Source organism: Trifolium pratense, linkage group LG4 (genome assembly GCF_020283565.1).
Source record: "Trifolium pratense cultivar HEN17-A07 linkage group LG4, ARS_RC_1.1, whole genome shotgun sequence".
In the NCBI taxonomy this organism is placed as follows: domain Eukaryota; kingdom Viridiplantae; phylum Streptophyta; class Magnoliopsida; order Fabales; family Fabaceae; genus Trifolium; species Trifolium pratense.
In genome coordinates, this window is record NC_060062.1 from 17981570 (window position 1) to 18006318 (window position 24749).

Here is a 24749-nt window from a genome sequence, read left to right on the forward strand (position 1 = left end):
TAACATTTCTATTTGAAATGTACAAGAGTAGCTAGATCTATAGTTAATTTTATAGTTAATTTTATGCATCTTTCTTCTGACTCGCATAAGGCTAATTACAATACTTTTGAGCAATGTGTCTGGAAATAACCAAGAAAAAATCAAAATATAATTTATTTATTTATTTTAGTAAATAAGTAAATATTGATTTTTCCTTTATTATTTCCCGACACATTGTTCAACAATATTGTAATTAGCCTTGTGTTGGGTCACAAGAAAGATCCATAAAATTAACTATAACTATAGATCTACTCTTGTACATTTTAAATAGAATTATTAATAAAGAAAGTAGATTGCTCAATACTTACATATAAATGGCCTCTAAAGATTTCACCAAGTTCTTTGGTATGAACTATTTCTTCTTGAGTCTTATTCATGATACAATACCAAATGGATTTGTATAATAATAATGAAGGAGATTTAAATATGTGTATCAGTTTTTGAAATAAACGAAATGGACTCATCAAATCAAAACACATACCACAAAATTAAATTATAATAATAACACTGAATGAGATTTATGTATATTATTTTACCTTTTCTAATCATCACGAAAATCACAATCGTTGGAGATTTACGTTGGAAAATAACACATTGAACGATATAGCAAACCATAACAAATAAGATGTGCATATGTAAAACGACATTAATAGTTCTTATTTGATGAAGCTTGAAATGACATTCAATGAACTGGGTTTTGTTGTTTTTCACGTGGATCTGGAGGAAACAAAAAAACAAAAGATTAAATAGGAGAAAATATGCCAACAATAAAATATATGAAATTGATGATAAAATTAGATAAATCACCTGATATTTACCAAGTATATTCTATTGACTTGAGTAGAATGAAGTAGCAAGAGATGTCCCACTCCCAAACATATAATCAATTCAATTGACATGTTAGAATGTATGAATCAATACTATAAGGTGAAAGATCTTATTTACAATATATCAAGAGAAGAGAAAATGAAGTCTGCAGTTTTGAGGAAGCGCCGTCAATGTAATGTTAAGGAGAACTCGAGTACATATTTATAGGGAGCTCACTAGTAGGGTTTAGGGTTTGTGGTTAGATTAATTTTATTAGTATTATCAATTTTAAAATATAAATTAAATATACATTTTTACAACTAGTTCTAATGAAAAAATATTTAATTAATTTATCTAAAGTAAATTATTTCAAAGTAAATATATCACATTCATTTATTAACTACAAGAAAGAAGATAATTTCACAGGGCAAAACTCTGAGAAAATGCAAAAAAGGACTAAAAAAAATATTTAAATTTTAAACAAAAAAAAACATATTTAAATTTTTATTTTATTTTTTATTCATTTTATTATAATAAAATAAAAATAGTCTTTTACCGTTTTATTTTTCAAGAGGCTCAGGAAAGCTTGTCCTTTGTACCTACCCACTAATTAACTCCTCATTCATTCACATTGTAATTTTTCTGGGTTTCCTTCAACTCATAGTTCTCCGTCCCTAATTATAAAGTATTGTTTAACAAAAATGTACTATATATTTATCTTGTTCTGACTGTATTTTTTTAATAATATATAAATGTAAATAATAGCATATAAGATCTTGTTCAAATTTTTTATGAGTATTTTCAAAATATTAAATTTTTATAATTTTTACTAATAAACCATTAAAGATATTAGTGATCAAATTTGTGCATTGGCGTACGTGCAGTGGTCAAACATAGTCTTATAATTAGGGACGAAAGTAGTATTATTTTAGAGGATTTTAACTGTGAGTGTGAATTGAAAAAAGACAAGTTTTTGTGACGATGATAGAAAATTGAAGGTGAGAAAAATACGAGAAGGAGATTGAATTGTGTTTTTGGATTTTAAAAACTTTTTTAAAGATGAACAAAAACACACACAAAAAGATATACACATGGTTCGTTTCCTAGAAAGCGAATTCAACCATTTAGGAAAAAAAGGCAAAAAATCTTGAAGCTTCGATGAAATGTGGACTTACCTCTTGTTTGATGCTTTGATCCTTGCTCCTTATAGGTGATTTCTGGTAGATAATAAAATAATAGGCTGGGCTCTGCCCCCCTTTGTATACCAAAAATAAAATAATAGGCTATGTTATTGAGCCTGTTAGTTTAGAGTCCATTAGGTTTTATGTATATTCTCTAGTAACTTGTTGTAATGTTAAGTTAATGCAATGATATTCTATTGAAACTTTAGCCGTTTTTCTCTTTTCATATTTTGTGTATCTTTGATTCTAACATGGTATCAGAGCTTATTTCGATCCTCCTTAAATGGTATGTTGTTGTTCCGCTACCGAGTTCCCAATAATTTGGGAATATATGTTTGTTTTGTTTTTTGTTGTTGATTGGTTCTATCGAAAGAAAAAAATGTTTGTTGATCCTCTTGCATGTTGTTGATCGGTCGAGCACGTACCGTAAGTATCATGTGCGTGTGTTGTCTTTTCCTTTGGTTTGCTGTGAGTAGAAATTGTCACAGGTTAATTTTGGTCCCTCTTCTCATAGTTAATTGTTGCAATGTGTACCATCGCATAAGTCTTTACGCATTGTCGACTGACCCTACAAACCAACACGAGTCTTTTCAGCGTGGCTTGTCCTCACTCACACGTATCCTAGGAAACTTCCCAGAAGGTTACCCATCCAAAGACTACTCCAAGTCAAGCATGCTTAACTGTGGAGTTCTTATCGAATGAGCTACCGAAAAGAAGATGCATCTTGTTGATATAGGTAGTACAAAACAATTCTTATATGTCTTCCTTCAACCATGCAGTCTCATACCTGCACGGTCTCAGGATCCCTCTCATTCCGATGTGATTCGTTTTTGCCTAGAAGCTGTCAGGAGCCGCTAATTGTCATGCCTCATGCACCGACAACCACTCCTCGCCAGACTGAGGCGTTACACAATGAGTAATAGCTCGTTTCACAAAGGTTGCTTCTTAGTAATAGTAATTTAGCGGGTTTGTTGAATTTTTGTTTGGTATGGCATGAAATACAAAATTAGTTTCCACTATTTCCTTCTTTTCAAGGCCTTTGCTTCGGATAATTTTTTTATGGGTCGTGTGGAGTAGTTTCAATTTGTTTGTTTGGTGAGTTACAATAGTGCTCACAAGGTGTTTGTGAAAAGTTCTGATTGCATTGTACTTCTCTTTGTTGCACTTCTCACTTCTCCCTGTTGGTTCTTATGATTGCATTGCACTTCTCTCCCTATTGCACTTCTTCTGATTGCATTGTACTTCTCTCCCTATTGCACTTCTTCTTGCATTGCACTTCTTCTGATTGTATTGCACTTCTCCCCCTATTGCACTTCACTTCTCTTCTAATTGCATTGCAGTTCTCCCTATTGCACTTCTCTTCTGATTGCATTGCACTTCTCCCTATTGCACTTATTTTGATTGATTGCACTGTTTGATTGCATCTCTCTCTATTGGTTGATTCTTCTGTTTGGTCTGGTTTTGTTTGATTTGGTACGATTTTGATTGGTTGACTTTGGACTGGACTAGATTGGATGTTGGATTAATTTGATTTGTTTCTCCCCTCTTTGATGGTTTCTCTGTTGACTGCGAATGGCTGCTCTCCGTTGATCGTGATTTTAATCGATTTGATTTATTTTTGGGGTTAATTTGTAACAAGCTTAAAGCTTAGTAAGCTTTAACTTGAGTGGTAGTGTTAGAAGTTTATTTTATTGGTAGATGTTTTTCGTATTTTGTTTGACAAACTCACAATGCCTCTTGTTGATGCATAATGAGTTTGAGAGTAGGTGTTAGATAATAAAATAATATGCTATGTCATTGAGTCTGATAGTTTAGAGTCCGTTAAGTTTTATATATATATATATATATATTCTCTAGTAACTTTTTGTAATGTTAAGCTAATGCAATGATATTCTATTGAAACCCTGGCCGTTTTTATCTTTTCCTATGTTGTGTATCTCTGATTCTAACAATTTCAACCACCAATGAGCAGCAAACCGTTGATTTTGATGAAATTTTCATGTTTTGGAGATTTTTGAGAGGGTTTTTGGAGTTCTTTTACGTTTTCTTCAAACGGGAGGAAGAAGGTGGGGTACTTTATATATATATATATATATATATATATATATATATATATATATATATATATAGTAAGTATGTTCGCATCCTAGAATGCGAACTAGGTGTATGGCTAGTTCGGACCCTAGATAGTGAATATTATTTTTTTCAAATCAGGGTGTTGTTTGACCTGGGGCGTGATGGGTGTAGACGTTAGGGTTGGACAAAAAAAATTGTCACTCGCTTTGTAGTTTGCGAACGTAGTTCGCTTTCTAGAAAGCGATGGGGTATTTTAGACATTTTAGGGGGCACGTGAGAAATGGGGGGGGGGGGGGGGCTCAAAAAGAAGAACTCAATAAACAATATTAAGCCCAAATATCAAAATAATAAGTCCAAATTTTAAGCTCTAAAATAATTTTCTTTATGGGTCTATTAAGCCAAAAAAAATAATCAAAATTCTTAATTTTTCTCGTTGCTTCTTATCCTCTCGGCATACAATATATCCTTGTAACCAGTATTGAAATATTTTATTTGGATGGTTTCTCTGCCAACCCCCCTCAATTTTTTTCTACCCCCTGAATTTTCGTTTTTGCCCCTGGGACATTTCGGTAACCACTTACCGAAATCTGGGACATTTCGGTTCGCAGGTACCGAAACAATTATTTCGGTAAACTTCTACCGAAAATGGCCTAATTCCAGCGACCAACGTACCGAAATCTAGGACATTTCGGTTCGCAGATACCGAACAAGCTGACGTTCGTTTTTTGTGTACCGAAAACGCTAATGTTCGGTTTGCAGTTACCGAAATGGTCTAATATTTGGCTTCGGTGAATACGAACCGAAGTTTTTTGGCAAAAATGTTTCAAACCGCAAGGGGCAAACTTGGATTTTTGGGGGTAGAAAAGAATTGAGGTGGGCTGGGAGAGAAACCATATTTTATTTGGTGCAATAATACTTGATAATTTATGAGTTGATACAATGATGTGTAAGTATCAATGATCAAATTCTCACTTCTACGTATGTATCCCTCACTCGAATCAAATATAAAATTCCATGTCAAACTGCCTTCATACTAGTAACTACTCCCTCATAGTTGAACGCCAGCATTTCTCTTCTTCTCGCAATCTCGTTCGTATCAATACATACTCATCGTCTTCCTTTACTTTTTTCTCTGCAAGTATGCAACTCATTAGTCATCACTAGTTTTCTCTTCTTTTTTCTTTCCTCGTGTATGAGGTTTTAATTATTTTTTTTATTCTTCATCAATGGGTACAATTTTCTAAATTGAAAGTGTCATAAATGTCTTTGTCAAATGTGTTTGAAATTCTTGAGGTTATCAAAAGTAGCAGATTGTTATCCCAATGATTGTTGTATCCGTAGAAATAAATTTTTCGAAGTTAAAATTATTAAAAAACTACTTGATATCGTCAATATCATAAGAAATCTTGAAAGATTGAATCATTTTATGTGTTTGACTTTCAGTGGAAGAGAATTATGAAAGCTTGATGGTAAGAGAGATATGGTAGTTTGTGGTAGAAGAAGAGGGAAAGTGTAATGAATCCCGCCCAAATGAAAAACAGGGTGAAATAGGGCATTTTATTGGAATCACATGTCTTTTTATCTTTTAATAATCTCTCATCCATTGGATTGATCCAATGGCCAATATGTGGAGAAGGAGAGAGATGGAGGCAATTGGGGATGGAGAGGATCCAATTCCCTTATTTGTAGCTTCTGAAAAATAATTAACAGGACCTTACTAAACTATCCTATTTGTGATTTGGACTCTTTGTAGTCATGCAATCATTCATATTGTTAGACTATGAATATAAGATTAGATAACTCATTTTGAGGTGTATTTTAAAGCCTATCCAATAGTAGAGATCCTTTGTTTGTGTGACTGCATGTGTTCTAACAAAATCCAGAGCTTAATCACTATTTTGCTTTACTCCTTTTTTAACTCATAAAACACACTTTGTCACACGAATATTGTAAATTTGTTCGCAGATTTATCCTTTTTGTTTTTAACAATTACGAGTTTATATTGCATCGATGTACTCTATCCATTTGAATGAATATCATTTATTTTATTAAAAAAAAAAAAACACTTCGTGACACATCGGGAAAATTCCCTTAGCTACAAATAGCACAACTCATAGTTTTATCTGGTCCATGTTAAGACTTAAGTCCAATAAGACTTAAACGCTTTCACATGTTCATAGGTACGGTACAAATAATGTGTATGTGTCAACAACATAACTCAGAATAAAAGACTAATCAGGGAGATTACTGAAAATACACAGGGTAACTAGCTATTTTGCAACAAGTTATCATTGCACCACATAAATCCTAAACATAATTATGTTTGGTCTGTGGCTGCAGGCACTTCATCTGAATCCATTAGTCCACAGCTTGTAAGATCATTTGTGTCCTCAAGTTGTAACAAAAAAATTGTTAAAATGAGGTAAGAGGAAATGCAAGACAAAGTCACCACTATGTATCAATTCATATGTCCACTGGTGAAGCATGATGGTTACAAACAAACCACTCGCCGTCGATCTTCTCGAACACATTCGTTACAAATTGGCCACCCCACCTACCTCCTTTCGTCTTTACAAATTCCATGCATGTAACATATCCCATATCGCCTCTAGCATGGACTTTAACATCTTCTAGTTTAATTTGTAGTGGAAATTCATAATTAGCCCATACAAAATTCCAGCTCTCAATAACATCGTCGTAACCGGAAATTCCTTTCAAACCAGGATGAACACAGCATACCTCATCCCTTTTCGCCCACATGGCTTGCATAGCTGCAAGGTCACCATTCCTGAATGAATTATAAAACTTGCTGTTTGCTCCAAGCACTTCTGTCTTGCTATCTTTATGAAGGCTTTTTAGAGTATCTCTTATTTCTGCCGCTTTAGCATAATTCTCCTCAGCAATTGCATTCTGTAACTCCTCCTCTAAAGTTTTTTCATCTAATGCAATGTTCTCGCTACTCAACATACTCTCTGAGTCTTCGCTTTTTACTCCCTGCCGTGTCCCTGAGAGAAACCAAGGACATTTTCATAAAATGAAACATTAAATTTAGTAAAATAGTTAGTACAGAATACTTAGGGCCATGGATGAAAATATAATCAGACTGCAGCAAAATCAAGACAACAGAAAGAAATAACCAACAATTTCTATGCTCGTTCGCTAGACACAAACTATAATAAACAGTTGTTTTGGTCCTTGAACGTGTCAAGGGCTCTCACTATATTGCTTGAATGTATTACAGTTACAAAAACATCCCTGGATTTGTCTGTCCTTAGAGAGTTTGATCCACTAATGTGTCTTTCATTAGTTAGAATAGTCCTTAAATGTCTCCTCTTAATAAGTTTAGTCCACAAAATCACTAACAACAAACATAATCGAGGATGTTTTTGTAATTTCAATTCCAATACATTCAAATACTATAGTAAACACAACTTTACACATTTAGGAACTAAAATGATGATTTACTCAATAATAATATTATACAAAAAGAGCCCTGAATTGATTTTTAAGGGTTGAAGCAAAATAAACTTACCTAATCTTCTCATTTGAAACTTGAGGCATTGATTAGGAGAAATAGATAGTTGGTTTCCTCTTTCACTTTTTCCAAAAACCAACCTATTTGGCTCAAAGGATGACAGACAAACATGATGTCGCTTGTTAAAACTATTCATGAACAAACCCGGCGAGAAATTAAACTCCTTGAGAGTAGAAGAAAGTCCCTTCATGAAAAAACTCAAAATTAATCACGATTGAAAGGGAAAACATAACTTCATCTTTATTCCTCAGCATTTCACGAAGTACAATTTCCTTAAGTAAAATTCATAAAAAGGTCACCCTTTTTTCAATCATTCAACGAAATTCTAGGTAAACAAAATACTAACTTCCAATCCATTAGAGTTATAAATCATTTCGTCCTCGTGAGCTTAGCTCAATTGGTAGGGACATCACAGATTATATGCAGGAAGTTTTAAATCAATTTATCGTTGATCAACACACAAATGCTCTAAAGTGGTGATTTTACAGAACCTATAAAAGAGACTTCAAAATTCCGCTAAAAAAATAATAAGAAAAAGAAGCAAAGTTTTAAGGTTTAAAACAATGAGAAGCTTACATTGAAGGATAAGGCAGTTCCAGAAAGCGCCATAGTTGAAAGTTGTTATTCAAAGTTTACAACAAGCAGTAAAGGACTTGCATGAGTTGAACAGAAACACCAGATAACGATGCTTATGCTGAAATTCACAAAATAAATGAATAAATAAATTAGTGATAATCCTTGACCGGAAATTGCTGTGTACAAATACAAACTCAAGAAAGAAGAAGAAGAAGAGTGGAAGGAAGAAGCAAAACAATGAACTAGAGAAGAAAGAAGGAAGATGAATGAATACAGCAGCGGCTGCTACTATCAAGATTAATTGTGGCAAGAGAAGGCCGATGGGGTTTGGGAGCTACCTACCTTCCGCGACTCCGACGGGTTCCTGGTGGCTGGCTGCAGCAGCGACTTGGGAAATGGCCGGGTGGGTGTGAAGACCCTTCGTTGGCTGAAGCTTGCGCTGCTATATATCAAGCACTTCAGATGATGATTCAGGGAGAAAAGCAAATCCCTAGAACGTGAACATTATTTTGGGAATTCAGGGAAAAGATTATTCAACTTAGGAATTGTAGCTTTAGCAAAATTAGGAGACTAGCTTCATTGGCCCATACTCATCCTAATAGGGTGTGGATTGAAGAAGCCCACCCATTGCTTCTGCTACCTGTTTTATTCGATATTGTTTTGACCGTATCTTTTTACTAACATATAGATGTAAATATTAGCGTATGAGATTTTGTTTGATTCGTTTCGATGAGTATTTTTAAAATATCTAAGTTTTATAATTTTTATAAATAGAAAATTAAAGATATTAGTGATCAAAATTGTGCAATATAACTAAAGTATTTTTTTCATAAAATTTATTTATTTGATCAAGTATGAAACTTTTTTGAGGGGTAATTTTTTATTTCGTTTATTTATTTGAAGTAAACTTTTGCAAATTATATTTACGCATGGTTTATTTCTTATGTTTGGTAGTGTAAAATAGGGATGACAACGGGCGCTCATGGGTGCGGGTTTGACACTTACCAAACCCACACTCGAAATCATCACCCAAACCCAAACTCAAACTCAAAGGTTGTTCGGGTGGCAAAACAACACCCACGCCCACACCCATTGGGTACGGGTTTTTTCCACCCAAACCCAAACCCGCAGCACATTTGAAAATAATTTGCAAATTTAAGAAATTAAATTCTAACATAGACTTTGAATTAAATTACAACTAAAATTACGGTCTTCCAAGAAAATTCAAACATAGACTTTCAAGAAATTACAACATAGACTTTCAAGAAATTAAATTACAACTAAAATTTAAGGTCTTCCAAGGAAATTGAGGGAGACTATGGGGGTAATTAGGTAATTATAAAATATTTCGGGTGGGTGTATGGGTTTCTGGTGTAGGTTTGACTGATACCAAACCCACACCCATATTATCGGGTGTCACCCGAACCCAAACTCAGTCAAATCGGGTTTCGCCCGTTGACTTGAGTTTGAGTTCGGATGGGTCTCTCGGGTTTGAGTTTTTTTGCCATCCCTAATGTAAAAGATAAAGGAGCATATATCTATTCATTTTCCAATTATAATTTTTTTTCCCTTCCATTATTACTATTAATTTATGTTATATGTTACACTTGCTACTAATTTAAGTTACTTGTCACTTGAACTTTTACATGCATAATTATCAACATCAATTGTAGCATATTTAATAATCAAGAGAAATTGGTAAAATTTCAATAGGAATGTGGTGGCACATCATCGTAATACTTATCTAGCAGCTACTCAAGCTTTTTTCTACTATTAAAAAAGATTTTATTTGAAATTTAAACCATAAAATTGATCTAACTGTGGAGATTTAGAGAAGGAGAGAGAGGAGAGAGTTGGAGAAGCAGAGGATCCACTTCCTTTAATAAATGTGTTTTCCTTAATTTTTTTTTTACTAAAAGAAATGTATTCATTCATTCATTCAAATTGAAAATACATATATCATTACAAAATAAAAACTAAAAAAAGGTGAATCTACAAATAAACTTGCAACACCTAAGTTAATAGCGTACAACGACATCATGAAAATGTCTACAAATATGACAAAATAAAAGTAACCGGAATATTCATACTCCCGGATCTGCAACGTTAACGTCCAAATCATCATCAAATCTGTAATGAGTGAATGTAGATATGTCAATTTGAATCAACGAAACACCGTACTAAATGAAAAACCAATAAACATCTCACAAAACGACCACAAACACAACACCGCATAACACGACTACAAACTTAAAAAGCAAAAAATAAAAAAGTAAATCAATCTGAATAATCCCTTATTTATTTAAAAGAAAAGCAAATCTAAATTGTTTTTGCCTTACTCATTAAACGACAAAACCGTACTCTCTTTTCTTCTTTCTTTCTCTCTGTTTCACTACTTTCACTTCCCACTCAACAAAACCAACTTCAACAAAACGGTAACATCAGCCATTTTAGGAACACAACAAAGTTTCAGTGAGTTTCATCTTTTCGAACACAACACCTTCAGTAAGTTTATCACCACTTTCATATTTATTTATTTATTTTGCATTCATATATGTCATATAGTTTCTACCTTCAACCAAAATGCAGCTTATATTATTATAGTTACATATTTAATTACACATTATGTTTCCACTTCGGAAACATAGTTAGATCTTCAATTAAAATGCTTCATATTTTCCTTCTACACATTTTTTTATTTATTGATTTTTTTTTGTATGAATTAATTTCAAAGAAATAAAAAAAAAATTAATTTGTTGAACCTAAAAAATGCTTCTTTCAAGGTATTTCTGCTTATCTTTTGAAAAAAGCACTTTTGCCTGAAATTGATATGTTATTTGTTATTTGTTTAAACTAAAAAGTTTTTTGCTAAAAGAATCTGACACTAATGCGGTTCTTTCTCTGTAATATTGAAGGTCAGGATCTGCACTCTGCAAGCAAATAAAAGTTTAGTTTTGAAAAAAAAAAAATTGTTACTAAATATAATTTCATCTATATTTATAATTTTTTGTTAAGTAAACATCCATTTTAAATACTAGTACATTATTATCCACTTTAGTTTTAATTTTAATATATACAGTAGTAAAATTTGCAAAAATGCACAATATATCATATTTACTTTTTAAAAGCAAAACATTTTTTTTATAAAAAAGTTTGATTCCATAACGTACCAATTCTTTTGTCTGTTTGTTCCTGTACTTCTTCCTCTTTTTTCTTCTTTTTTACTTTAAAAATAAATAAATTCTTGACAAAAAAATAAATAAATTAGAGCTACTACATTTTTTCATTTGTTTAACCTCGAAAGCTGTGTCTTTGGTATTCTTCCATTATCTTCTTTTGTAGTGGATTTCAATGTCTTTGGCTTTGCATGCTTATCTCGTTTCGTTGTACTAATAGATTTGATTCCACATGTTCCCATTGAAATATTAGTTTGTCTACCTTAAAAAAATCTTAGTAAAACTCTAGGACAATAATTTACAAGAATTTGAGTTGGATTTCTAGAACGATTTTATTTAATTTACCCCTTTTCCTAACAATCAAACTATTAAATCATAACAAAATATCTTATTAAAATTTAATTCAATTATTAATGTTTGATATTATTAGACTGAACATTTTTTACGCAGATTTGAATTTAGAACTTCGCACTTATGTGTGTAAATTTTAGTTATATTTGTCTATTAAACAAAATAAAAACTCTTAGGGATAATTTGCCACCCATTTGGGTCTCACAAGGCTCAGGGGATTCGTCTCTGCAGTTACGCGCAGATGATACCCGGTTTAAAAAAAAAATTGTCTAGTTCATTTGTTTAACTAAGTCATCATTTGGCAGACAGAATTAGAAGGTTTAAGCGTTTTTAGGTGAAAGCACATGGTACCATACCTCTCTTATGCCATGTTTTGTGGCTAAATTGGAGGGTTAATAGAAATTTCATTATTAAAATTACTAAATTACCCATTGATGATCCATGATGAGTTGAAATGGGGTGTTTATTTTAGGTAGGGACATCTTTCATTTTCTTGGTCACATATGTAATTTAATTTCCTCAACATTGTAGTTGTGGGTCCCACATGATCATAGCATGAATTGGTAGAAAGAGGACATTTTATTTCATGTGTGGTCCTCTGGGTTGGTTTGGTTAACACATTTTTATCTATATTGTTAGAAAATACAAATATTCTTGACTTTTGTTTTCCCTAGTTTACAAATGGTGCCTATCTCTATAAGATTTTCTATATGAAGTGTTTTCTTACATATTTTCTATTAACTTATCATTTTAAATTTAATTTTTATTGATTGAGGTAAACTTTTATATATATATATATATATATATATATATATATATATATATATATATATATATATATATATATATATATGTTGAGGAGTGCTAGCAACACACTCTTTAACAAACACACTCTCTTTTATTGGTTAAAATTTATACGGGTCCCATAAAAGTTATATGAGTCCACATTTTTTTATGGGACCCATGTGAATTTCAACCAATAAAAAAGAGTGTGTTGGAGTGTGCTTGTTAAAAAGTGTGTTGCTAGCATTATTCATATATGTTATGTATTCAATTTATTGATTAGATGTAATTTGATTATTTGATCAAATGTGTAAAATAGTTTTACACTACTAATATGCATATAAATTAATCTATATTTTTAGGTTCAATGATAATACATTAATGATTTAATTTGTATACACACATAATGTAAAACTTTTTTACACGTGCATTCAATCAAATTACACCATGTAGATATCTGTGGAGATATTTTAGGAACTTACTTATAAAAGTGAAACTATAGTGTGATTTTGATTGGATGCATGTGCAAAAGCAAAACAATTTAACTCTGTTAGTGTATAACAATTAAACTCGACACTATAGTGTGATTTGATTGGTGCATGTGTGAAACAATTTTACTTTATCAATGCATAGTAGCAATTAAACTCATAAATTAATTAATGGGTCTCGCTAAAAAGAGAAATAAAAAAAGAGTTTTGTCTTCAAGAAATAAAAATTTAAACTTTTAAGATGTTGAATACAAAAATTTTAAGAGAATATTTCTACTATTAATTTCTTATCTAGTACCTCTGACACACTTGTTAATACAGTAGTATTTATTTGTCTAAATTAATTGAGTAGGGATTTTAGCATTAAAGTGAAAAACGCACAATTGAGCAAAGATTCAGCATTTATAGCTAAGGCCTAAGGGGGGTGAAAATGAGAAAAGATCACCCCATCCTGCGTGAACACATTAAATAATTTCAATAAATTATTTTTTGAACAAACAAAATAATTTCAATAAATTGATATGCTTCACATTGGATTCTTTTGTCTCCTCAACTTGTGTCTTTGTGATATTTATTCTGAACTTTTACAGTACTTGTGGGTCAGGGTGCATTCATATTTCAAGCTGTGAGTTAGGCCCAAATTATCAACCCATTTTCTCTTTACTGGATTTGAAGGCAATTAAGCTATGCATACCCCAAAGACAAGGTAATCTTCAAATAATTTCACTCTTTGACCATTACTCTTTTTCTTTTCTTTTTATAAATGTTGTTTTTGTACTTTGCTTATGTCTTTTCTTTTTTAAATGCAATTAGTGCACGCCCTCGTGAGTATATGCAAGAGTCAGAGTTCGAACTCAGCATTCTCCACGTATTCACTTCAAGAGGTAGCCACCAGGCTACTCGACCAAAATTTAAAAATGCAATTAGTGCACAAAATAGTACTTCCTAAAGTTTTCACACTTTTATTAGTATCTCATTGCCTAAATGCTTAATCATGTCTTATTAGTCATTATTGTGTTTCCTTTTTTTGGTTGAAGTAGGTTTCCTCCCTTTAACGGTAGAATGGGAGATTGGGACCCGGGGTAGTTATTACCCTTTTTTTTAAGGCACCTTTTGTTTCATTGAGTAAACAAAAACATAATAGTAGTTCTTTTATTGGATTGCCTCATTTTAAACTCTTTTTTTCTGAGTAAGAATCGAACTTGATACCCTGGAGTTTACAACACTCATGCGCGTGCGCACATACACTCACGCGAAGTTTTGTCTGCTGTTCAAATTTAACATATACTATCATCTAAAATAAAAGAATTGAGGTTGCATTTGTGTGATAGGAATTTATGATACATTGTTTAGTAATAATGGCAACAAGGTATAAATTGGTTGAATTGAGATATGGATTTCCATTTCCAACAAAGGATTTTATATTTGTTAGTAACATTTTTTTTTTCTATTCAAATTTCAGAAGTAGTACTTCTGAAGTGCCTCAGAAGGTTTCTCCACGTGCCGTGCGCCAACTTAGGACTACTACAACTCTAGACACTATCTCTGTATCTTCTTCTTCGACGCAAGCTAGTAAGATATCAAAGGAAAGAAGTCCCAAAGTCGCTGATCGAAAATCACCCAGAAGCCCAGTTCCTGAGGTAGCAATTGCTTATTACGAATAGAGTAGTATATTATCTCTGTCCCTAAATATAGACTTTATTTGGATGAATAGTTTAATTAAGCGTTTATGCATAATATTTCTATAATAAAAGATAAAATAAAGTCAAGCTGTTTTTATATAAGTTGTTTTTATGTATAAGCTGAAAACAACTAATAGACATCATAAGCTGTTTTCACAAGCTCTCCCAAACAGTCTCGCAAGTGCTCAGCTTATGAAAACAACGTATAGTATATACGAAAGCAGTTTGAAATATTTTATTATAGAAATAGCTTATACATAAACACTTATATAATAAGCTGAATTAAGTTGATTATCCAAACAGGCTATTTCATAATTTGTTTTTCCATAATAATAATATTAGTGTATAGCACATTGCTAGCATTGATTTCAGTACTTTTTTCCTTGTCTTGAAATTTGTTGAAAAAAGAATTTTAACCATTTATAAATTATGTTGCATTAGAGGAAGCGCCCGAGCAAAATATCTGAATTGGAATCTCAAATTTCTCAACTTAAAGGAGATTTGAATAAGGTTAAGGACCAGCTTATTTTGTCTGAATCATGCAAGAAGCAAGCTCAGCAAGATGCCGAGGAATCCAAGGAGCAACTCTCAATCCTATCCGCAAAACTCGAAGAGTCTCAAAAGCAATATCTAGAGCTCTGTGCTACCGGAGAAGCTCGTGATATTGAGCTCCAGAGAATCACAGAAGAACGCGATAGGGCATGGCAATCCGAGCTCGAGGCCTCCCAAAAGCATCTCTCAGTTGACTCAACTGCTTTGGCTTCTGCAGTTAATGAAATTCAGCTGCTAAAGGCGCAGCTTGAATTGGTAGCTAATTATGAGAGTGTTCAAACTCAACATGCAGAATCAGCCGATAAAGAGCTACTGAATCTGAAACAAAACTTATCAGAATCTCTTTCTCTGATGGAGAACATGAAAAACCAACTGAAGAATTGCAAAGAGTCTGAATCTCAGACACAAGATGTTGTCGATGAAACTTTGTTGCAACTCGAGTCTGCGAAAAGAACTGTCGAGATTTTAAGGGATGATGTCACAAAAGACATAGCTGGCTACAACTCCGTTTCTTCGGAGTTAGAACAGTCTAGAGCTAGGGTGAACACACTAGCGACACTTGTTAGCAAACTTAAGACACGCGTCAACGATAATGAAAGGATTCATTCTGATCAATATCTTGTAGATGATCGTAAATTTGAGAAGGAACGTGAAATATTGAAAGATGGAGAGGATCCTAATCAGATTGAAGAAGAGATTTGTTCTTTGAAGTCCGAGGTTGGAAGGTTGACATCTGCTTTAGAGATCTCCGAGGCAAAATATCAAGAAGAACAGATTCAAAGCACGGTGCAGATAAAGAATGCGTACGAGTTGATGGAGCAGATAAAATCTGAATCAGGTCAGAAACAATGTGAGTTGGAGGCTGAATTACAAAGAAAGAAAACTGATATTGAAGAGTTGAAGGCTAATCTAATGGACAAAGAAACCGAGTTGCAAGGTATCATGGAAGAGAACGATAATTTGAATTCGAAGCTTGAAAAGAGCATGTCATCACAAAATGAACATGGAATTAATAAGGAACTTAAAAGATTGGAACAATGTGTGGATGAATTAAAAGCTGATATGATGGACAAAGAAACAACATTGCAAAGCATATCTGAAGAAAACGAGACGCTGAAGTTGGAAATCAGCAAGAGTTGCTCGGACGGTGGCAAAGCGAGTGAGGAAATGGAGAGAGCTAAGGCTGCAGAGCACGAGGCAGTTACGAAACTCGGGATAGTGATGGAGGAAGCAGACAGAAGCAACCGTAAAGCGGCAAGGGTGACGGAGCAGTTGGAAGCAGCACAAGCAGCGAGTTCAGAAATGGAAGGCGAACTTAGAAGGCTTAAGGTACAATCTGATCAATGGAGGAAGGCTGCAGAAGCAGCTGCTGCTATGCTTTCGGCCGGGAACAACGGGAAGCTTACCGAGAGATCCGTGTCTTTGGACAATAATAATAACTATAAGTGCTCATCACCTTATGCTGAAGATATTGATGATGATTTCCAAAGAAAGAAAAATGGTAACATGCTGAAGAAGATTGGAGTATTATGGAAGAAGCCTCAAAAATAGTGACTGATTGATAGTGATATCTATATATATGGTGTTGTACTAATTTTGTGTTATGCTGTTTATGTCATAGTTTATGTCTTTTGGTATTTTGTACACTCAACTCTGCATTGCATTGTAAATTCTGTCTGTGTCAGAAACTGTTTGTTATCTTTTTACTTGGAAAATTTACATTTAGCTGTTGAATGATCTTTTTTCACATAATCAACAAGTTTGCCCTAGAGAAGGCGATCTAGTAATCTAGAGTTGGGTCGCAAGGTAAGTGAAGTCTGGCATGTTGTAGATGCAATAAGCTTTTTTGTTGGTCGAATAAATGCAAGAAGTAACTTTTAGTTTGATTCTCTTTAATAACTTGATTGAGGGTTTGATTTATGATTAGTAAATGTGAAAAAAATATATGTCGTAGATGCATTAGTCTCTCTAGTTCTAGACGAAGATACTTTAGTTTACCAAACTAAATAAATAAAAGAAAGCAATATAGGTTAGAAATCCATGTAAGGATCATTGACTTCAATGTGAAAATGGTCATTGATTTCAATGTGAAACCTTCGTATATCAACTTGGTATATCATGAATAAGGATGGAAATAACGACAAGTTCTACTTCTACGTTGAACCACCGTGTATCAATGCATAAAAATCGTATGATCGAAACTCCAATGTTGATCAAAATTGTTCTCATAAAGTAGAAGTTCACAATCGTCTTTGTTATAAAATCTGAGACGGTGACTAAATCAGTGTCAGGCTGATAAAACAAGATCAAATATTAGAGCAAATATTTATTTTTTGGATATCTATAAGCAGGTGTTCCTGCTATTATTTGTTGAGAATTATACCCTATTTGTGAATGTCAAACCACTAGCTTACAAAATACTATGTTACAATAACAGAAAAGTGTGTAGTGTTTGTATTCTTGAGCTTTGAACAACTTATATGGTCTGTATTCCTATCACATTTCTTATTCCCTTTTCTTTAATAAATTGTTTTTTGGTCTTTTAAAAAAAATAAATAACAGAAATTTTTTTAACTTTAAAGTAGAATTATAAGCACAGATGTTACAACTTACAACAAAAAAGTTTGAAATTGAAAGGGCAAGGTTTAAGGTATACAACAAAAAATTGGTGTACCAACACACAAATGGATGAATATTGCTGAAGCAATTATGAGACATCCTAGGCCACCACAATACATTTCTGACATAGTCCTTAGGAAGCATTGCTCTACCCACCACCCCCTGCATTTGCAACAACACTAAATTTGGCAACGAGGTGGGGGCGAATTTTGTAACCCCCACCCTTGTCTCTTACTCCCTGCAGAAAATTTACACTCGCCCTTATTTTTTTAACGAGGTTAAAAAATTGGTTCCCCGCTCGCACCCCTGGTGGAGTCGGATTTTCTCACCCTGCCCATATATACACATATATAAAAGTTTGTCAACAATGTCTGACTTGAAAACACATCCTCTATGGTATAATTTTTTTCAGCGGAATCTGAACCATTAATTTACTATTACTCTCAATTGGTTAAACGTAATTAAAAGTGAGGATCACCCACAAAACACTCTCAATTCAATTGTATCATTTTTTTGTTAGATTGTACTACTATGAAGTTGTCCCTACTATATGTTTTCTATTCTGGTGTGCCAACTGCCAACATCAGGTTTTTCCAAACGAAAAAGAATATTAATACTTAGTTTTTTGACAGATGATGAATAACTTCCTACATTTGAAATATTTTAAAACATATTATTTATTTATTTATTTTTAAACGGCAAATATATTATTATTAATAATCGGTCTCTGCACAAGCCGAACAGAGGCCGAAAAAAGCGTAACTACAAAATAAATGGCGCCGTATTTAGGCGGAACACCAATGAAGAAAACCAAAACCGGCACCACCTAATAGAGGTCCACATCTAAACTAGAAGGACACTCCTCATCCTCCAAACCACCAAAGAAGACATCAGCTCGACCTACAAAGACGCCACTAGACTCTAACTCCGGATCTCGAATCAAAAGTGATCGGCCCATCGGAATCCAAGAAGCAAACTCTGAGAGCCAAAAATGATGGGTCAACGGTAGCATGAAAACCTAGGTCGACAAGTCTCGGCTCTCAATCTGCGTCCAAAATAGTTAACACTGACATCGAATAGGCTAAATCAGATACAAAGAGACATCCAATCTCAACAGATTTGAGAACCAACAATGACTCAAAAAAGAATCCAACAAATCTCAACAGATTTAAAAACGGTAAGAGAAAGTCGTACCATCGAAAACATATCATCTTTCTGTTTTCTTTAATGAACATATTTTATACTAACGCTCAAGGGTATCTTAATTCTTAAGTAAGCCTTTTGTGAAGTGGGCTTTACAAATTTAAATTTTAATAATAGAAAAAAGAGAATGTGCTACATCCCTTTGGCCATAAGGTTCTTAATATTCCATGATATTTTCTCTCCCCACCCCCCACGTTTCTTTTATACCCCCCTTAAATCCCAGTTTGCCCTTCGAAAATGACCAATTTTTTGGTTAGCAAATTCGGGTTTTACGAATCGAAACAATAAAAACTTCGGTTTTTAAAAACCACTCGCTTTCTCCTTCGAGTTTTACGAATCGAAGTATGTTTATATAGAAAGCAACCTCTCACATTCTTCATCACTTTCAATACTTCATCCCCACACTACCAAAAGAGATCCCAAAATCCAATTCGTTTTTCAGTCAAATCGCTGCTTAAAATCAAGTTTGGAACGTTTGCTAAGGGTTGGAAGGCGATTTGAAGCACAATATTAAGGTAATCTTCCGTTTAATTTCTTTTATTTTCAACTGTCATATATGCTAGGTTGGTAGGTTTCTGACACAAAATCGTTCGATTTATAGAAATCGAAGGAATCCTTCGGTTAATACGAATCGAAATGACTGGAACTTTTGGTTTTGTGTTGGTTTAAACGTGTTTGCTTGCCAAGCCTAACCGAAGGATTCATTCGGTTGATACTAACCGAAATTACTGGAACTTTAATTTTTGCAATGTAAAATTACTTGCCTTGACTGTCTGTTTTGCTTGCATTGCCTTAGCTGTTATGGATTATAGAATGTGCTACCAATTTTATATGTATTAAGTATTATATGTGGCTAATTATGTGTTTATCCCTCTTATATTATGTAGTTATGGCGGGCAAACGAGAGCTTGTGCTAGGTATCTGTGCCCCGGGAATTGTTGAGGTTCCGCCTGATAAACCTCCATCTAGACCTGTTGCATATGAGATTGATACATCAGATCATTTTTACACTGAAATGGCAACCCCTGACCGAGATGAGTTGATTAGATGGGCTCGGGAGATTGCCTTAAAGCTAAAGTTTGCAATTGTAATTGGCAAATCCGACAACGGCAGCGATAAGAGGAAGCAATATTTCAGGTTGGATTGCGAGCGGGGAGGCCGGTACGTGTCAACAAATAAGAAGCTAAAATCTGATCAAACCGGCACGAGGAAATGCGGCTGTCCATTTCGACTCCGTGGTTATTGTCATGCCGATAAAACATGGCATTTGACCGTTGTAAATGGCAAACATAACCACGAGTTGGACAAGGCAGTTGAAGGCCATCTCATTGTCGGTCGTCTCAAACCGGAAGAAAGGCAATGTATGGAGGAAATGTCAAGGAATTTGGTTCCGCCTAAGAATATAATGTCCACATTGAAAGATAGGGATCCAAACAACAAGACAACGGCAAAGCAACTCTACAATTTAAGTCATCGATTAAAACTTAAAATGAGGGCATCAATGACTGAAATGCAACACCTCTCCAAAAGACTTGTCGAGACCGGGTATTTTTTCAAACATAGGACGGTTGTTGCAGACGGATCCGAACACGTTCAAGACATTTTCTTTGCACATCCTAAATCTATAAGTTTGTTCAATTCTTTTCCTACTGTGCTTTTGATGGATTCGACATACAAAACAAACAAATACAAAATGCCGTTATTTGAGATTGTCGGATTCACATCAACTGGGAGATCTTTCAATGTTGGATTTGCTTGGCTTACCAATGAAAGAGAAGACAACTTCACTTGGGCTCTAGAGCAGTGTGTCAGTCTCTTAAGGAATGAGGATGTTAGACCGAAGGTGATTGTCACCGATAGGGATTTGGCTCTGATGAATGCAGTTTCCGAGGTATTTCCAACATCGGCTGCAATGGTTTGTCGTTTCCATGTAAAAAAGAACGTGAGCTCTAAGATGAAGGAAATTGTGAAAATCAAGAATGGAGAGAATGAGAAGCAGACTGATGTGTGGGATCAAATCACCGATGCTTTTAATGATGTGTTAGAGTCGCCAACGGAAAAAGAATATGCTGACAATGTTATGGTGTTTAGGGAGCTCTGTGCGAGATGGCCAAAGTTTTTGCGTTATGTTGAAGAGACTGTCCTAGACACTGATAAAGAAAGGGTTGTCAATGCTTGGGTAGACCAACATATGCACATGGGGAATCACACCACGAATAGAGCTGAATCATGTCATGGTGTGTTGAAAGGTTACTTGAAGGACGGTAACGGTGACTTGGTGAAAGGATGGGAAGCGATAAATAAGATGTTGATAAGTCAGTTCACCGAAGTACAAGGTGAATTCGGTCGGAGTATGTCTGTTGCGGAACACAGATACGATGATGATCCTCTTTACGCATTCTTGTTTTATAAAATCTCAAGAAAGGCTATGGATCACATTTATGACGAAGCAAACAGGGTCGAAGAATGTGGTATGGATAGCAAAAAGTGTGGCTGTGTTATGAGAAGGACATACGGGTTGCCATGTGCATGCTTGATTGCGAAGAAGATAAAAAATAACAAACCTATCCGACTGGATGAGATTCACCCTCAATGGAAGAAACTGTGTTTCGAAGATGAGCCAGCACCGGGCGACGTGGCTGACGATTATGATTGCTTGGCTGAGTGGAAAGCAATTCAGGTTATTACACCTTCATAAATATAATGGTTACATTTCGTATACTTTTTTATTATGATTTTAATTTTACATTATGTGTATAATGTTACACTTTGTATACAATTAATTTTAATGAGTTTGATTTTTTTTCTTTCTTTGTAGGAACGATTAAAAACAGCCGATGTTAGCGTGAAGAATGATATTAGGAATCAACTTCGTCTCATTGCATATCCAGAAACCACCTCTGTGAAACCTCCGCTTCAAAAGGCCAAAACAAAAGGTGCTAGAAAGAAAAAATCAGTTCGTGTCACAAGATCCACGAGCAGGGATAAGTCTCGGTGGGAGCATGTTGATGATCATATTGCAGCTACACAGGCATCTCAGTCGCAACCAACAAAGTCAAAGCCGTCGACTTCACAAACAGTGCCTGAGGTGCCTAAAGAACTCGTCATCAGTACTTTGACTCCAGCACCTCCAGCACCTCCTGAAATTCCTTTTATCAACCATATGCCGAAGTTCATGCACCCATTTATTGAAGATATTATTGACGTTGAAGGTGACGGTTATTGTGGATACCGTGTGGTAGCTTTGCACCAAAAAGGAAATCAACAAGATTATGAGTTGATCAGACTGAACATGGAGAGGGAGCTGAGATTACATAAGGAATCATATGTGGAGTTGTTGGATACTGAGCGTTACAAGTATGTCACGGATGCACTTTTCCCACCACCGAGAAGGAGTAAACATGCTATTGCAACCAAGGACAAATGGTTTACTTTTCCGGATATGGGTTACGTTGTGGCTACTCATTTTCAGAGGGTTGTTGTTCAACTATCAAATATGGAAAGGTGTGGAGCATCTAGAACTTGTTTCCCATTGCGTGGCAAACCTCCATCAGACACGTCAGACTTGGATTCCAAGATTATTTGCATCGGCGCGCTCGCTGACCACTTTGTGTTAGTGCGATTGAAAGTAGGATGTCTGATACCTCCAACGGCTCATCAGTGGAAAAACTCTTGTTCCGAAGAAGCTGCAGAATGGGAGCCCATGTTTTTGGATAGAATGCAAAAGTTTGGTGAGCTGTTGACCATTGAAAGAGCAGGCGATGACTTAGTCACGATTGGAAAGGGTAGCAAAGACGATCCGTTGGAATTGTAGTAGATTTTAGTAGTTTCATTTTGAATTAGCTAAGCGCATTATTTTTTGAAATGGTAGCTAAGCGCACTATTTTTTGAAAGGGTAGCTAAGCGCATTATTTTGTGATGTATACCATGCCGATTATGCTTTGTAACATATTAACTTTGTATGCGCAATTTACACATGAACCTTGGTTATAAAATGTGGTATTATTGTATATTGAACTTTGGTATTATTGTTATGAAATATGATTATGAAACTTTGGTTATGAAATGTTGTAACAGATTGTATTTAGCCTGATATAATTTTGGAAATGAATTGAAAGAAAAAACAGGTTTTGACCTCGACGATTTTGAGGTGGTTCTGCAAGTGATTCTGCATAACCTGTCCTTGTTTCTGCATAATTCGATCTTTATCAACCGAAATGTTCCAGTAATTTCGGTTTATATTAATCGAAACCTATGTTTCGGTTTCTGCGAGTCGAAAGAAATTTAAATTTTGCGAAACAGAATATAGGGGGTATAAGAGACTTGATGGGGGGGATTGAAGAAAGGTAGGTATTATGTGAAAAATGATCGAAATTGCACCGACAAGTTTTTGTGGTCGATATTGTACCGACAATATTTTGTGGTCGATATTGCACCGACAATATTTTCGTGGTCGATATTCGTGGTCGATATTCGTGGTCGATATTGCACCGACAATATATGTGGATATTATTGATTTCTATGTATTATAAATACGTATAGGGAGAGTTAGAAAATAATTGAAATCGTTTTCTACAAAATGAGTACTTCAAAACGGTTTGTTAAAAACAATTTAGCGACTTCTTATCCATTTTCAATCAAGTTTCGCGGTAACGACGAGTTGTTCTGCGTTGATTTGAAAAACACTTTAACAACTCTTCAAACTATCAAAAATACGATTGAAGCCATGTATCGCTTCAAATACGCTAGACAAATCAAAATAGACAAACTAGCGTATTATGAGTCATATATCGATCTGGCAGCTGACCATGTTGGAGGATATGATGATGCACCACGGAAATACGAATGGAAGGAGTTGAAAGATGATGAAGATGTGAGAAAAATGTTCGACTGGATTGAAATTGATCCGAAATATCCACGTTTGTATGCTACCTTATGTTGTTGATTTTCCGTTTATGTTTTGATTTTCCGTTTATGTTGTTGAATTTTATATTATGTTACGTAATTTTCAGTTAATGAATGTTTGAATTAAAAATGTAAGTTGTAAGTTTTTTAATTAATCAATATGTGCAACAATAACTATCACCTTCCATTTAAACTTCACCTACCACATTAACCATCACCTACCACATTAACCATCACCTACCACAATAATGTGCAACAATATCATCTATAAATTAATGTACATTACCACATCTTTTTTCAACACTCAACTCACAAAAAATGGATGTCTCACTCACACAACGCATGAGATCTACCCTTGCAGCAGTTTACTTCAACCACGAAAAACCAATTTTGTTTCGCATTAACGATGGTGAAACGTTCGATGGTCTGAAACAACAACTGAACGAGCTGAATCGTACCACCAACAACCAGAACGATAACAGAACAGTTTCGAGTCTCAAGTACTGTAAACCGTCGATCGGTCCCGACGGACGCATTTCCTTCACCGATATGATGCTTGAAAACAATGATGATATTGAAACTATGTTCTCAATTTTCGAGCAGTATAGCAACAGGGGGCCTATCGAATTAGATGCAACGCTGACAAGATCTGTCGAAGCCATCCTTGCTAGCCTTGTTCGTCCGGAAGATCGAAATCATGTTTCCATTTGATGCGTTGTAACAATTTCATTCCGATGTAATTCCTAATTTCCGTTTATTGTGTTTGATTTGTCTAA

At 34.5% G+C, this 24749-nt stretch overlaps 4 protein-coding genes across 7 annotated transcripts; 3 read left to right on the plus strand and 1 right to left on the minus strand.

Annotated features, from left to right (window-relative positions):
• Positions 1 to 6183: 6183 nt before the first annotated feature.
• LOC123920010 lies at positions 6184 to 8880 on the minus strand. 2 transcript variants are annotated; one of them, XM_045972079.1, is made up of 4 exons: positions 8557 to 8880; positions 8215 to 8332; positions 7636 to 7822; positions 6184 to 7108 (listed from the first exon to the last, which is right to left on the minus strand). In XM_045972079.1, exons 2-4 carry the CDS (start codon positions 8245 to 8247, stop codon positions 6567 to 6569), a joined length of 762 nt encoding a protein of 253 aa, XP_045828035.1. In that variant the 5' UTR covers positions 8248 to 8332; positions 8557 to 8880; the 3' UTR covers positions 6184 to 6566. The 2 variants fall into 2 exon arrangements, with proteins under 2 accessions (XP_045828035.1, XP_045828034.1); XM_045972078.1 differs by having other exon boundaries at positions 8553 to 8860.
• Positions 8881 to 10539: 1659 nt separating this feature from the next.
• LOC123920011 (interactor of constitutive active ROPs 3) lies at positions 10540 to 16980 on the plus strand. 3 transcript variants are annotated; one of them, XM_045972080.1, is made up of 4 exons: positions 10540 to 10719; positions 13603 to 13718; positions 14475 to 14652; positions 15136 to 16980. In XM_045972080.1, the coding sequence occupies exons 2-4, from the start codon at positions 13699 to 13701 to the stop codon at positions 16795 to 16797; spliced, it is 1860 nt and encodes a 619-aa protein (XP_045828036.1). In that variant the 5' UTR covers positions 10540 to 10719; positions 13603 to 13698; the 3' UTR covers positions 16798 to 16980. The 3 variants fall into 3 exon arrangements, with proteins under 3 accessions (XP_045828036.1, XP_045828037.1, XP_045828038.1); XM_045972081.1 differs by having other exon boundaries at positions 13617 to 13718; XM_045972082.1 differs by lacking the exons at positions 10540 to 10719; positions 13603 to 13718 and adding an exon at positions 14155 to 14381.
• A 2533-nt stretch (positions 16981 to 19513) lies between these two features.
• On the plus strand, positions 19514 to 22882 carry LOC123922205 (PKS-NRPS hybrid synthetase cheA-like). The gene is made up of 3 exons (XM_045974950.1): positions 19514 to 19583; positions 19956 to 21748; positions 21887 to 22882. Exons 2-3 carry the CDS (start codon positions 19958 to 19960, stop codon positions 22880 to 22882), a joined length of 2787 nt encoding a protein of 928 aa, XP_045830906.1. The 5' UTR covers positions 19514 to 19583; positions 19956 to 19957.
• Positions 22883 to 24291: 1409 nt separating this feature from the next.
• Positions 24292 to 24684, plus strand: LOC123922206. Its single transcript, XM_045974952.1, has one exon. It carries the CDS (start codon positions 24292 to 24294, stop codon positions 24682 to 24684), a length of 393 nt encoding a protein of 130 aa, XP_045830908.1.
• Positions 24685 to 24749: the final 65 nt, after the last annotated feature.

Bases quoted from the DNA above. Each gene is read 5' to 3' on its own strand.
- LOC123920010 (XM_045972079.1), bottom strand. From the start codon at position 8,247: ATGGCGCTTTCTGGAACTGCCTTATCCTTCAAT. The intron at 7,823-8,214 runs GTAAGCTTCTCA...TTTTTCATGAAG, and splicing joins GAACTGCCTTATCCTTCAAT to GGACTTTCTTCTACTCTCAA. The intron at 7,109-7,635 runs GTAAGTTTATTT...GGTTTCTCTCAG, and splicing joins GTTTCAAATGAGAAGATTAG to GGACACGGCAGGGAGTAAAA.
- LOC123920011 (XM_045972082.1), top strand. From the start codon at position 14,350: ATGATACATTGTTTAGTAATAATGGCAACAAG. The intron at 14,382-14,474 runs GTATAAATTGGT...TTCAAATTTCAG, and splicing joins TTAGTAATAATGGCAACAAG to AAGTAGTACTTCTGAAGTGC. The intron at 14,653-15,135 runs GTAGCAATTGCT...ATGTTGCATTAG, and splicing joins CCAGAAGCCCAGTTCCTGAG to AGGAAGCGCCCGAGCAAAAT.
- LOC123922206 (XM_045974952.1), top strand. From the start codon at position 24,292: ATGGATGTCTCACTCACACAACGCATGAGATCTACCCTTGCAGCAGTT.
- LOC123922205 (XM_045974950.1), top strand. From the start codon at position 19,958: ATGGCGGGCAAACGAGAGCTTGTGCTAGGTATCTGTGCCCCGGGAATT. The intron at 21,749-21,886 runs GTTATTACACCT...CTTTCTTTGTAG, and splicing joins CTGAGTGGAAAGCAATTCAG to GAACGATTAAAAACAGCCGA.